The 14,747-nt window shown below is 38.0% G+C and overlaps 2 protein-coding genes across 2 annotated transcripts in view; one reads left to right on the forward strand and one right to left on the reverse strand.

Moving 5' to 3' along the window:
• The window catches only part of LOC125838451 (transcription factor Pur-alpha 1), a 631,298-nt gene that overhangs the window by 219,484 nt on the left and 397,067 nt on the right, over positions 1 to 14,747 (forward strand). The gene's annotated exons all lie outside the window — the stretch shown is intronic.
• Positions 10,736 to 11,386, reverse strand: LOC125838466 (uncharacterized). Its single transcript, XM_049517513.1, has 3 exons — positions 11,270 to 11,386; positions 11,076 to 11,173; positions 10,736 to 10,988 (listed from the first exon to the last, which is right to left on the reverse strand). Exons 1-3 carry the CDS (start codon positions 11,384 to 11,386, stop codon positions 10,736 to 10,738), a joined length of 468 nt encoding a protein of 155 aa, XP_049373470.1.

Consider the following 14,747-nt stretch of genomic DNA (forward strand, 5'->3'; position numbering starts at 1 on the left):
AGCCTTCCCACGGTCGGTGGTCTTCACCACGAGCTGTGAAGTGGCTTGTGAAGGGGAGCCTTTTCTTGGCAGCCTTGGGACCTCACTGCCTCACCAACCATGGGTGGCACCACAACTCGTGGTGGCCACCACGGGTCGTGAGGCCCTCATGGTCATGGTGGGCAGTGGCTAGGTGCTTTCGTTGCAGTCTTGGTCCCCTTGCCATGGCCCTCACCCAAATCCTTGGCCCTTGACGTTAACCCCACGTTTAGGCTCTAGTTTAACCTACTAATTTCCGAGGTGTTACATTATCTCCCCTTTGGGAACATTGGTCCTCGAATGACAATCTAGACACATTACAGAATTAAAGACTCAAAACTAGCAGCCAATCATGCATCCAACATCATAACAATACACTAAATGAAATGAGGAAAACTCCAACGTAAACCTACTTAATGCAACTCAATGGAGTAGGAACTACATCTAACAACCCATTCTGCATGACAACTTCAACATTTCTCAAACTCATTGGAGGAACTACTTTCTCCAACTTAAAGCATGCTAAACACCATATCATGAAGCAATTGTGCAATTACTCTCAAAAGCACATTAAAACATGTTCAACAATTCATCTCATGAAGCATATAGACAATTCATACTAAATGCACAACAATATGAGGAACATAAATCATGAAAACTCATTTTTTCACTAAACATGATTTTCACAAAGAACATGCATAATACAAGGAAATTATGGAACACATACAACATCCGAGATTCCACAATCATGAAACAAGTCATGGGAAATTTCTCATCTCAAGCTAAAGGAGGAATAGAAGGAAAGATAAGGATATCGAGACATCTCATTGGCCCTTGGCCTCCCAAGTAGCACACTCACCTACAACCCTTACTCAAAACTACTCCTTCACACCTTCATGAAAGCAATTTCCTCATTCTTCTATTTCTTAACTTGCCGGTCTAAGACCTCTACCGAAACTTCTAAATTAGAGAGGTTCTCATTTAAGCACTCTTGCTCACAAGCAACCTACAAACACCACTCAAGATCTCATATGAGCCTACCAAACTGGGACTAAACTTCTCAAACTCACTACACCCTCAAGGTGAGAATTCCAAGCCAATCCAAATCATGAACATCTAGAACACTCTACGACCTTGCTATCTAAGCACATTATCTCCCCCTTGGGAGTAAACCTATACAAACTTTTCTAATAACCATTTCTTTCAATTCTAAGGTTGCATCAAGTTATCACTAAACTTTCACATTTTTCACCCAAGATGATTCTACACTAAGGTGAATTACACTTCTTTCCTTCTTAGATGAGTCTACTCACTTCAACACATTTAGGCATTTCTAAAACACCCTATTCATCAAATCTTTCAACATAGCTCAAAACTCATCATGCCTAAGTCAGGTTCTACCACTCAATACACAAGGCCATAATGAAGCCCATTCATACAAAAGACAACATAAAATCCCATCATGTCAAATCTATCAAGCCACAAAAGACAAGCACTACCAGAATCTATATAAGCATAAGACACCTACCGGGAGCAACATTTGAAGACACCTTGTTAACCTCTAGCTTGGAGAGTGTCATACCTCATTTTCTTCCTCTCTCTTCCCCTAGCCTCAAGCACCGGACAATCTTTCATCTTGTGGCTACTCTCACCACAACCATAACAACCCTCCGTACCAGCCAAACATATACCCTCATGTCTCTTTCCATACCTAGCACAAGTAGGTTTTGGCAACAAAGATTTACTATCTCTTCTTGTCCAAGCCTTAGGGTTAGACACCCTCTCTTCACTAAATCTTGGGGAAAACCTAGAAGGACCTTGTCAGGAGGACCTTTAAGAGAAGAATTTTCATCCTCAATCCTCAACCTCTTTCTCTCCCTCAACCTTTCTCAAGTTTTTCTTCCTCAATTTGGAGGGCATAAATCACAAGGCGAAAAATATCCATATCATGATCAAGCATGACCATACGACATACTTTTTCCACTAGATCGGACAAACCCAATACAAACTTACTCATTCCCAACCTAGGATCTGACACTAGAATTGAACATACCTAGACAATCGGGTAAACCTCAATGCATATTCCTTAACACTCATATCACCTTGCTAAGGTTAATGAACTCAACCACCAAAGCTTCTCTCATCTCTAAAGGGAAGAACCTATCTAGAAAAGCACTCTTGAACACTTCCCACTCTATGGGACCTTTTCCTACCGGTGTAGCCCCTTTCCATTGATTATGCCAAACTTGAGCAACCCCTTTGAGTTGACAAGAAGCCAACTCCGCCTTCTCTAGCGGAGTCACTCCCACCAAGTCCAACATCTTAGATACCTCATCTATAAACTCTTGAGTACCCTCTCCCACCTTGGAGCCATAAAACTCCGGAGGGTTCATCCTCACAAAATCTCTCACTTTCAAAGTAGCCCTAGTCATTATCGGATCCACCGGAGCTACCACCTCCCGGCTCACTTGAGCCGTCATGACTTGAGCTAACATTAGTAATGCCGACCTAATCTCCGCATTAGTCACATTCTTCCCTATGGGGTCAATTTGAGCTTGGGGAGGAGCTTGGAGGGGAACCTCTTTCTCCACATTGTCTTCCTCATTCCTTTCAACGTTATCCCTTGAAGTAGTCATATCCTGAAAACCATAGGGCACACATTAGGAGAAAGACCTAATAGAACTATACTCTAGGGCACGACTTTGAGAATGAAGAAGTGAATTTTTCCTAACATCCAATAGCCTCCTATTCATAAATGTGGAGTGCTTCATAATTATGAAAAAGACTCTACTAGACGTGGTTTGAGACATCCTAGAATCATCCTAAAACCTTGTGCTTTGATACCATGTTTGTCACGACCCAGGAGTATCCCCTAGATGTGACACGATGTTAAAGACTCCGAAAAGCCTCATACAAGCCTCATAGCATATCATGACATAAGACAATAGAAAAATGGTGCGGAATTTAAAACTTTCTTTACAATCAATGTATTTTATAAAAGAATATAAGCGGAAGTCTACAACACTATGTCTCAAACTATCTATTACACTTGAATAAATCTTTGGGACGTAGCCCATACAAAAGTCTAAAACATAAAAAGAAAGACTTAATGAACATACACTACAAAAAAATGCTCAATTATGGCGGTTAACATGAAGGAGTTCTTAAAAACTCTACTATTAATACATTTTGTAACGTTTTTTCTAACTCCCACAATATAAATCTTGTTGTGGTAGTTTTATTAAGGAGGTTAGAAAATTGCCATAAGTTAGTATATATATAAACAATTAATGTTGAAAGTTAATTTCATTATATATACACACATCTCCTTCTTTATTTCAATTTGATTGTAATCTTTGATTCTTTATTTTTTTAATATATTAAGATAAGCTTAAATATTTTTTCTACTTTGTATATCCAATTTTACTTCAACGTTTTATCTTATATATAATAGTACTATAATTTGTATTAAGATATCTTATATAGTCATATTCACTAATATTTATTTTTGATTAAATTTTAACTTTATTAAAGCTTTTGTAATACTAAAGTCAAATTAATTAATTAATCACTTGTTAATAAGCATTAAAAAGAAAAAAACTTGTTTTGTGCATAAAAAATAAATAGTAATTATTTTCCCTCCAAGGCATTAAAAATAGCCTTAAAACAAAAAATTCCCCACTAACTCCCTTAAAATTTTCAAACCAACCAGATAACCACCCCCTTCCCACCCCTTCCCACGTAACACTCCCACACCCAAACCCATATCATTTTCCACCTAAACTTATTACTTTTCTGTCACCCTGTCCTCTTTCCCTTTATCTCTAACTCATTTTTTACTTCTTTTTCAGGTAATCTTTTGGGTGAGTGTGAATTTTAATTTTTTGTTAATTATTTTTTTCTCTTGTAGGTTTTGCACAATGGAATAGATGGTAAATAATTTTTGCATATAAATATTGATCTTAATTTTTTATATGTAAATATTGATATTTGTAAGGTGTGTTTGATGATCCACATAAGAATTTTCTGTTATTATTTATAGTATTATTTAATTTGTAGACAGTTTGTATTTTACAAGCTGTTAAATCTAACGCATTAATGTCTTTAGATATTTCAGGATTTGTTTAAATTTTCACCACATCGTAAAGTTATTTATAGCCGACCTTTAATTGATTTCATGTAAGCCTCAATTTTATTTTTGTTTAGTTAAATATCATGTAATAATTTTATTCTTGATTGGATTTAACAATTGTAAATTATAGGATAATTTTGCATATGAGATTGTTATCAATATAAGTATAACTTAAAAAATATGTATTTTCCTATTCCGTACACCTAACTTTTGTTTCCATAGAAATAATCATGAAATCATTGTTATTCATATTAGTGTATATGAGTGAACATCAAAATAAATTTCTCTCATCCATAATTTTATAATTATTTTCAAACCAAAGCTTTATATGATTTTTCTTTTGGAATGAACTAAACTTTGATTATTTTTTTCAATACTTACAAAATATATATATATATGTATCATTATATGTTTATCTAATTATGTATAGTTTTTTCTTATTGTTTCAGCTTGCTTCACATTGGATAAGAGATTGAGGGACAACAACCTAAATCACCAACAAATGGTATAGTTTTTTTTTTTTTTTGTAATTTGTGTGAATTTTTTATGCTTTAAAATGTAATGTTGAAGTTATTATATCACAAGTTGTATTACTTTTATTTCACATGAGTTTGAAACTTGTGAAGCTTATAAATATAAATTTGTTTAGTGAAATTTGATTTGCATGAAGAGTGTTATTTAATAAAATTATTTATTTATATTATTTTTAAGGCTTAATGGTAAATCAAATTTCATTTTTATTATTAAATAATAATAATAATCATAATAATTATAATTTGTAAGACACCACAAATCAAATTTAAGTAAATATTTGATCTTATATCACAAAACTTTTAAATCCACAAAAATAATAAATTTAAAATATTGAGATTATATTGTGAAGGTTTTAAACCCGTCACAAATTGATACTAGAAAAACTCCACAAATTTATCAGTCATTTTGTGGTGGGGCTTCGTGGAGGTTTACTAAAATCGCTACAAAATATGCTCCTGGCAAGAGTAATTGTAGCGTTTTTAAAAACCACGCAATTATTGTGGGGTCCTTGAATGCCACAAATAGACAAAATGACCCCCATAAATTGAGCCTTTTTTTAGTGATAATTGTCACACCCCTAACTAGAAAGGGGTAGACATCAAGGATTATACACAAACACCTGCTAAATATCTTACTAATCTCATGCCAAAGCAGTAGATTCATAAGCAGCGGAACCTATATGAAGACATACTAAACATAGATAACAAAAAGGGGCAGTTGGGCTAACTTACAACAATGGAAACAGACTAAGTCTACGAAGCCTCTAAAGAGTATGCCTCTGAGAATCTGATAACTAGTCGGGACAGGTCCCGACATACCCATTCTGATATATGTACATACGTAGCAAAATATAGGCTCTAAAGATCTTATTGCTCGAGGTAGAGGTGGAGCTTACCAACTGCTAAACTGGAAGTCTCCAGTCTACTGAAAATGCTTGCGTCCTGAGTACCTGAGCCTATAGTGATACAAATGAAACGCCAAAATAATAGAGAAGTCAGTACATACAAAACATGTTCTGGTATGTAAAGCAAACTGAATAACAAGTAGACATCAAATATCATGATAGGCAAATCTGAGCATGTGTATGTAAGAGACATAATCCGTAACTGGAATTGTGATCAACCTCAAGGGTCCTCATCGAATGTTTCATGGCTTAGTCATTTATATATATATATATATATATAATCCCTATAATTGCCTAAGTGATATCTTTACTTCATTATATCGTTTCTTTTCTCTTTGTAAAGCTAACTTTCAGGGAATCACATAATGGCCTACTGACGGCGATTAGTGAACCCTGTATGGCATCTATAGCCCACTATCACGACCACGTGTGAAATCTCATTGTCTGGTAACGAGGTCTATCAAGGTACGCCCCCCAAGGCTCCTGTATGGTCTGCCCGCAGGCCTGTATTAGTCAGATGAATCCACGACAAGAAATTCCAGCTGACTATATCTGAATTCTGTGCACAGAGTAGCGTCGAATGTAGTAGCCCTAAATTATACTTCAAGCATCCTTGGAATATTATTTATGAAGATAGAAGAGGATTCATACCTATATATCAAATAAAAGCAGTCCCTGCCCTTCTTTATTCTCCTAGAACAATACTTTTTCCTTCAAGAAAACATTTAGCTAAGTATATCTATAGGTCTATGGAGAGGAAGACAATTGATTCTTGAAGAAACCAACTTACCTTTAGCTTTGGTGGATCGAAGATGAGAAAACTTGAAGAAATTGCTTGAAACCAGTCCTTACACGTTCTTGAGTATATGAGAAAGTATATCCCAAACTTCTAATATAAAAACAACAAGTTTGGCCGACTTCTCTAAAGTGCCACATGTCCTGCAGTGATTGGGCAGTGCGCGCGTCTGTCGTAGAATGAACATAACTTCTTACTCCCGATATCGTTTTAACGAGAGGTTTATTTTACTGGAAGCTAGACTCAAATACCTTCAATTGGATAGGTGTAGGCCCTCTAACTCATTTTATATTAGGAGATATGCTCGTTTAAAGTCATATGAGAAATGAGATCATTTGTAGTATTCCTCCACAATGAGCCGTTAAACTTTAATCTTTTCTTTTATGATCTCTTTCACCTAAAATTTTTGTTAACTCTTCAAATGACTAAATATAAGGGTTACATAGTATGCTTAACCATTTTCAATGATATACCTCCCTGATATCATATCTATGCATTGGTGTTTACGAGTCGCAAATGTATTTTAAGTTACGGATATTACATTATCCCCCCCTTTGGATCATTTGTCCTCAAATTAATTTAAAAAAATTTAGACGAGTTTCCTTTGTAAACATGCCTATCCAAAACCTGTCATCCAATAAAAATACACATAAAATGCTTCACAGAGCATCACCACGTAATAATATGCAGCGGATATTCACTAGGCTCTACTTAGCCTTATACGAATTAAAACTACACTAACCAATATAAATACCTTATACTGTGGATGTTTCAACTCTGAGGAACATGTGATGTTTGTATCAAGTACCTGAGCATATAACATATAATAAAACAGTACTACAAAGTACAGGCAAAACATAACTCAAATGAGAGGAGTTATGACTTTAAGAACCTTTGTGTGGCTATTGAAATAAGTGGGGATACTTTGCCCTCATGTCAGCCTCTGCTTCCCATTTGGCTTCTTCTATATTCTGACTTTTTCAAAGTACCTTGACTGATGCTACGCCTTTTGTCCTCAACTTCCTGACCTGTCGGTCCAATATTGCCACTGGGACTTCTCATAAGATAAGTTTTCTGAGAATTCCATACCTTCCATGGGAATAACCTATGTAGGATCTCCCAAGCATTTGCGTAACATCGACACATGGAAGACCGGGTGTACTACAGCTAACTCTCGAGGCAAATCCACCTCATAGGCTACCTGGCCAACTCTACGTATAACTTTATATGGCCTAATATACCTGGGGCTCAACTTACCTTTCCTCCCAAATCTCAAAATGCCCTTCATAGGGGATACCTTCAAGAATACCCAGTCATCAACCTGGAACTCTATGTCTCTACGGCATACGTTTGCATATGATTTTTGTTGGCTTTGATCCATTTTCAGTCGCTCTTTTATCAACTTTACTTTTTCAATGGCTTGGTGAACAAGGTCTGGTCCTAATATTTGAGTTTCACCTACTTCAAACCAACCAATAGGCGATCTGCACTGACGCCCATAAAAGGGCTTCAAATGGAGCCATGCCAATACTAGAATGATAACTTTTATTGTAGGCACATTCTATCATGGGCATATGATCATCCCAATTACCTTTAAATTCTAAAACATATGCTCTCAACATATATTTGAGTGTTTGAATAGTGCGTTCAGCTTGGCCGTTTGTTTGCGGGTGAAATGTAGTGCTAAGGTTCACATGTGTGCCCAAACTCTTCAGGAATGATCTCCAGAAAAGTGCCGTAAATTGGGCACCCCTATCTGAAATAATAAATAGTGGAGTCCCATGCAAGCGAAAAACTTCCCTTACATATATCTTGGCATATTCTTCGGCTGTGCTGCTGGATTTAACTGGCAAGAAGTGGGCTGATTTCGTCAACCGATCAATGATCACCCAAATGGAATCATGTCTCTTAAAAGAGAAAGGCAAACCTGTAATGAAATCCATATTAATAGCCTCCCATTTCCATATTGGAATGTCCATAGTCTGAGCTAGGCCACCGGGCCTCTAATGTTCTGCTCTAACTTGTTGGCAATTGGAGCATTGTGCCACGTATTCCGCAATATTCCTTTTCATGTCATTCCACCAGTATACCTCCTTAAGGTCATGACACATATTTTTGGAGCCTGGATAAATTGAGTATTGGGAACAATGTGCTTCACCTATGATTTTCTGCCTTAACCCATCTATATGTGGAACATATAGGCTGCCTTGACATCTCAAGGTGCCATCTTCTGCTAAATTGAATGCAGTAATTCGGTGCTCACGAATCCCTTCTCGATATTGTAGAAATATTGGATTGTCATACTGTTTCTCTTTCACCATGCCACTAATGATGATTCGGCAGTATTCTGCACGACTACGCCTCCATCTTCGGCTTTAAGAAGTCGGACTCCCAAACTGGCTAATTTGTGAACATCTCGTACTACTTCTTGTTGTACACATGGTAAATGTACTAGACTTCCCATAGATAGTCAACTAAGAGCATCTGCTACCACGTTAGCTTTACCTGGGTGGTAGAGGATGTTCACATCATAGTCCTTCAATAACTCTGGCCACCTTCTCTGCCTGATATTCAGATCTTTTTGCTTGAAAGGATATTGGAGACTCTTATGATCTATAAAAATATCAACATGTATCCCATACAAATAGTGTCGCCAAATCTTAAGTGCAAATACCAGTGCAGCAAGCTCCAAATCATGAGTGGGGTAGTTTTGTTCGTGTTTCTTCAATTGTCGATAAGCATATGCTATCACCTTCTCTTGCTGCATTAATACGCACCCTAGGCCAATGATTGAAGAATCACAATAAACTACATACCCTTCTGTACCCTCTGGTAAGGCCAATATTGGTGCCTTAGTCAATCTATCTTTCAACTCTTGGAAGCTTTTCTCACACGCATCGGACCACTGGAACTTCACTGCCTTTTGCGTCAACTTGGTGAATGGTGCAGAAATAGAGGAGAATCCCTCTACAAACCTGCGGTAATATCCAACAAGTCCCAAGAAACTACACACCTCCGTCTTAGTAGTAGGTTGAGACCAACTCTTTACAACCTCAATCTTTTGGGAGTCTACTCTAATGCCTTCACTAGAGACCACATGGCCAAGAAAAGCCACAGAGTTCATCCAAAATTCACATTTCGAGAACTTGGCATATAGTTGGTGCTCTTTGAGTGTTTGTAGGACAACTCTCAAGTGATTTGCATGTTCTCTGGCATCACGTGAATATATTAAGATGTCATTTATAAATACAATCACATACATATCAAGAAAGGGTTTGAAAACCCTATTCATCATATCCATAAAGGCTGCTAGAGCATTTGTTAGTCCAAATGACATGAAAAGGAACTGAAAGTGTCCATATCTCATTCGGAAGGCTGTTTTGGGAATATCTACTTCTCGAATCTTTAGCTGATGATATCCGGATCTAAGTCAATCTTTGAAAAACACTTAGCTCCTTGCAATTGATCAAATAGATCATCTATCCTTGGAAGGGGATAATTGTTCTTTATCGTCACCTTGTTAAGCTGTCTGTAATCTATACACATCCACATCGTTCCATCCTTTTTGCGTACAAATAGTACTGGAGCACCTCAAGGCGATATGCCTAGGGCGAATGAAACCTTTGTCAAGCAAATCTTTCAGCTGCTCCTTTAGCTCTTTCAATTCTGCTGACGCTATTCTATAAGGCGGAATGGATATAGGATGGGTATTGGGATCTACGTCAATACCAAAATCAATCTCTTTAATTGGAGGTAGTCTAGGAAGTTTGTCAGGAAACACATCTAGATATTCATTCACAATAGGCATAGAGTAAAGAGTCGCTATCTGTTTCTCAGCTTGAAGGTCTCTTACATGGACAAAGTGATATAAACACCCTTTTTCTATAAACTTTTGTGCCTTAAGATAGGAAATAAACCTTCCTCTAGGCATCATAACATTACCCTTCCACTCTAGGACTGGCTCACCCAGGAAATGGAATCGAGCAACTTTGGCTCGGCAATGAACTGTTGCATAACAAGATGACAACCAATCCATGCCCATAATGACATCAAAATCAACCATTTCTAGCTCTATCAAATTTGCCAATGTGCCATGGCCACATATTGTTACTAGGCACCCGTAATAGATCCTTCTAGCTATAACAGAGTCTCCTACCAGAGTCGATATTGCAAATGGCTCATGTAATAACTCTGGCTCTACTCCTAATTTCTTAGCAACAAATGGAGTAACATATCATAGGGTAGCCCCTGGGTTTATCAATACATATACATCATAAGAGAAAATAGATAAGGTACCTGTAACCACATTTGGGGACGCCTTTGAATCCTGACGACCTGCTAGTGCATACATTCAATTTGGGCAAGCTCCAGAACTAGATCCTCTACCTCTGCCTGTACCTCGCCCTACTGGTGGTTGAGTGCCACGTGATGAAGAAGGCATTAATGCTGAGGATGATCCTGCAGTGCTAGTATATTGTGGCCTATCACCTCTACCCTCCACTCGAAGCTTCGGACAATCACGTATCTTATGACCCTCAACTCTAAACCCATAGCAAGCGGTAGATCCATATCGACACTCTCCCAAATGAGATCGGCCACATTGCCTGCAAGTAGGTCGAAGCGGTAGTCCTCGACTAGAACCTCTCTAATAGTGGGGATTAGGTGCCCTTGAGGTCTGGGTTTGCTCTTGCCTGGGTCTCGATAACTGAGCTGGGGCACTAGCAGTTGAGCGGTCTAGTGATTGAGCCTGTCTGGGAGGACCTCTACTGGAGTAGGCTCTAGCATCTCCCTAAAATATTCCAGCACTCCTAGCCCTCTTAATTTGTTCCCTATCTCTCTCAGCCCTAGGATTTTGTATGTGATCTTCTATTTGCTGAGCATGTGCCATAAGTCTTGCAATATCCATATCCCGATTTAATGCAGCAATGGTGCAAGAGCCAATCAAATGATCCCCAAGTCCACCAATGAAACGATGCATCCTTGCATTTTGGGTGCTAACCATCTCAGGAGAAAATCTAGCCAACTGAGTGAATCACATGCGATACTCCCTGACGCTAAGGTTATTATGTCGAAAGTTTAAAAATTCATCAACCCTCGCTTCCCTAAGCTCTAGTGGAAGAAAGTGCTCCATAAAGGCCTTTGAGAACTCCTTCCAAACTACTGGAGAAACATTTTGTCCCCTAGAGTCCACACATATCTCGTACCAAGCAATGGCGACATCTTTTAGCTTATAGGAGGCTAATTCAACTGCCTCAGTTTTAGAGAAATGCATGACCCTAAGAATTCTATTGATCTCATTTATAAACCGTTTTGGGTCCTTTGTCACCCTAGATCTTGTGAATACTGGGGGATTCATAAAGAGGAAATCACGAACTCTAGATCCACCTGCCTCTTCCAGAACCGTACTAGGTGTTGCTGCATTTTGTCTTTGGACCTGAGCAGCTACCAATTGAGTGAGCAACTGTATTGCCCTACTAAGATCTTGCTCTGAGGCACTTGATGGCGGTACAAGCGGTAAATGAACTACTATTGGTACTATTGGAGGTGTAGGAACTCCTGTAGCTCCTTCTGTCATGGGAATCTGAGGACCTAGAAGCATAGGACTTGGCAGGCTCTGTTGACCACTGGTCTGATCACCTACTAGTTGGGACTGCAATAAAATGGATGCCTCCTCAGTAGTACTAGCAATAGACATCGAGCCTTCTTTATCCTTGTCCGTACTAGACATGATTTGACTCACAAATGACAAAAGACTTTGAGTCAGAATTAACTTTCTATGACATAGCTGTATCACACGATCTAATTATGAAAGAAGGCCAAATTCCTAAATGCCCATGTAGTCCCTAAAATATAAATATGGCATGCAACACATTTATAAGAAAGGTCCTACTAGACACGGCTTCATAGACTCCCCAGGACACTTGAACCTTGGGCTTTGATACCAAGTTTGTCACCCTCCTAACTAGAAAGGGGCAGACATCAAGTATATACATAAGCACCTGTTAAATATCTTACTAATCTTACGCCAAAGCTGTAGATTCATAAGCAGCGGAACATATATGAAGACACATACTAAAACATAGATAACAAAAGGGCCCGTTGGGCTACTTTACAACGGAAACAAGACTAAGTCTACGAAGCCTCTAAAGAGTATGCCTCTGAGAATCTGATAACTATTTGGGACAAGGCCCCGACATACCCATTCTGATATATGTACATACGTAGCAAAATATAGGCTCTAAATATCTGATAGCTACAGGTAGAGGTGGAGCTTACCAACTGCTAAACTGGAAGTCTCTAGTCTACTGAAAATGCTTGCTGTCTTGAGTACCTGAGCCTGTATTGATACAAATGAAACGCCAAAATAATAGGGACGTCAGTACATACAAAACATGTACTGGTATGTAAAGAAAACTGAATAACACGTAGACTTCAAATATCATGATAGGAAAATCTGAGCATATGTATGCAGGAGACATAATCCGTAACTGGAATTGTGACCAACCTCAACAGTCCTCATCAAACGTTTCATGGCTTAGTCATTTATATATATATAATCCCTGTAATTTGCCTAAGTGTATATCACTTCTTTTCTCTTTGTAAAGCTAACTGTCAGGGAATCACATAATGGCCTACTGACAGCGATTAGTGAACCCTATAGGGCATCTGTAGCCCACTGTCACGACCACGCATGAAATCTCATTGTCTGGTAACGAGGTCTATCAAGGTACGCCCCCAGGGCTCCTGTATGGTCTGCCCCACAGGCCTATATTAATCAGGTTAATCCATGACGGGAAATTCCAGCTGACTATATCTGAATTCTGTGCTTAGAGTAGCGTCGAATGTAGTAGCCCTAAATATACCCACCCTACACTGCAGAGTAGTCTATAATCTCAACTGCTTGCAATTATTTATAATAATTAATTCATTAATCACATAGCTTGTGATACTATTCGTGATTACGTTCTTTAGCTTGAGAATCATATATCTTGTGAACTATGCACTTACGAACAGTTTGTGGCTGGCTTCTTTCTTTAAATTTATGCAACATGTACACCACTAACTTTTATGAGTTCCAACTGTAGACAAATGTAGTTGTGTGAAACATATTGCTTCCTTGAAGAGTACTATAACTCTATAGATTTAGGACTCAACATGAGAGGGTTTATAAAATAGGATAACTTTCTTTCAAGTATCATAGAATCTATAGTGACATTTATCGGAAAAACATGCGAGTTTAGGTCGTGCCTTAAGGGCAAAAGAGGTTTTAGATTTACATACCTTAATTAGGGACTTATTATCTTACGTCGTAAAACTCCTTTGCTGACAACTTTATCTATAACATAAAATCATAAAAGGATAGTATAAGAAACTAATCAAGAGTCACAACAATGCCAAAAACACAATAATGTTTCGCGAGCGACAATCTCAACAATTACCATAGATGAGTGGTGTATCACCACACCCTTCTCTTTCTTTACTTTCCAAGTAAGCTTATGACTTATTTACATGTTCAGTATTACTCCTCATCCTTTAACCATAAAGAACCAGCCCCCTTAATCATCCACACTTAACATAAAAGTAAAACTCATGGCCTCCGATCACCATCCCACCGGTTCCTTGTTAACGATGTCAAATTCCTTTATAAGCTAATAGTTGAAGTTGGTAGAGAACTAATTCCATAAATTAAAATTATAGGAGCACATATAACCTGCTACAACATATTGTTAGCGACTTAGGAATTTCATCAAACACTTGGTGAGCGACAAACTTTCAAGAACTATAATAGTCGCATTCTCTATACCTCGCCTTCCATTTTAATGTAACCAACTTACTTCCCCAATACAATATCATTGACTCCTCATTTGGTCAAAACAACAGCCAACACAACCTTCTACAAACTCCCTCCTAACCAAAACATCAAATACAACGGGTAAAATATGGACTCATGGCTCCTATCACCGTCCCGTGAGTCCTACCCGCAAATTATACTTAAAGTATCCTTGGAATACTATTTATGAAGATAGAAGAGGATTCATACCTATATATCAAATAGAATCAGCCCCTGCCCTTCTTTATTCTCCAAGAACAATACTTTTTCCTTCAAAGAAAACATTTAGCTAAGTATATCTATAGGTCTATGGAGAGGAAGACACTTGATTCTTGAAGAAACCAACTTACCTTTAGCTTTGGTGGATTGAAGATGAGAAAATCTTGAAGAATTAGCTTGAAACCAGTCCTTACACGTTCTTGATTATATGAGAAAGTATATCCCAAACTTCTAATATAAAGCCGACTTTCTCTAAAGTGCCACATGTCCCGCAGGGATTGGGCAGTGCGAGCGTCTGTCATAGAATAAACAT

This window comes from Solanum verrucosum, unplaced genomic scaffold (assembly GCF_900185275.1).
Source record: "Solanum verrucosum unplaced genomic scaffold, falcon-dt-bn FXZP01000286.1, whole genome shotgun sequence".
Lineage (NCBI taxonomy): Eukaryota > Viridiplantae > Streptophyta > Magnoliopsida > Solanales > Solanaceae > Solanum > Solanum verrucosum.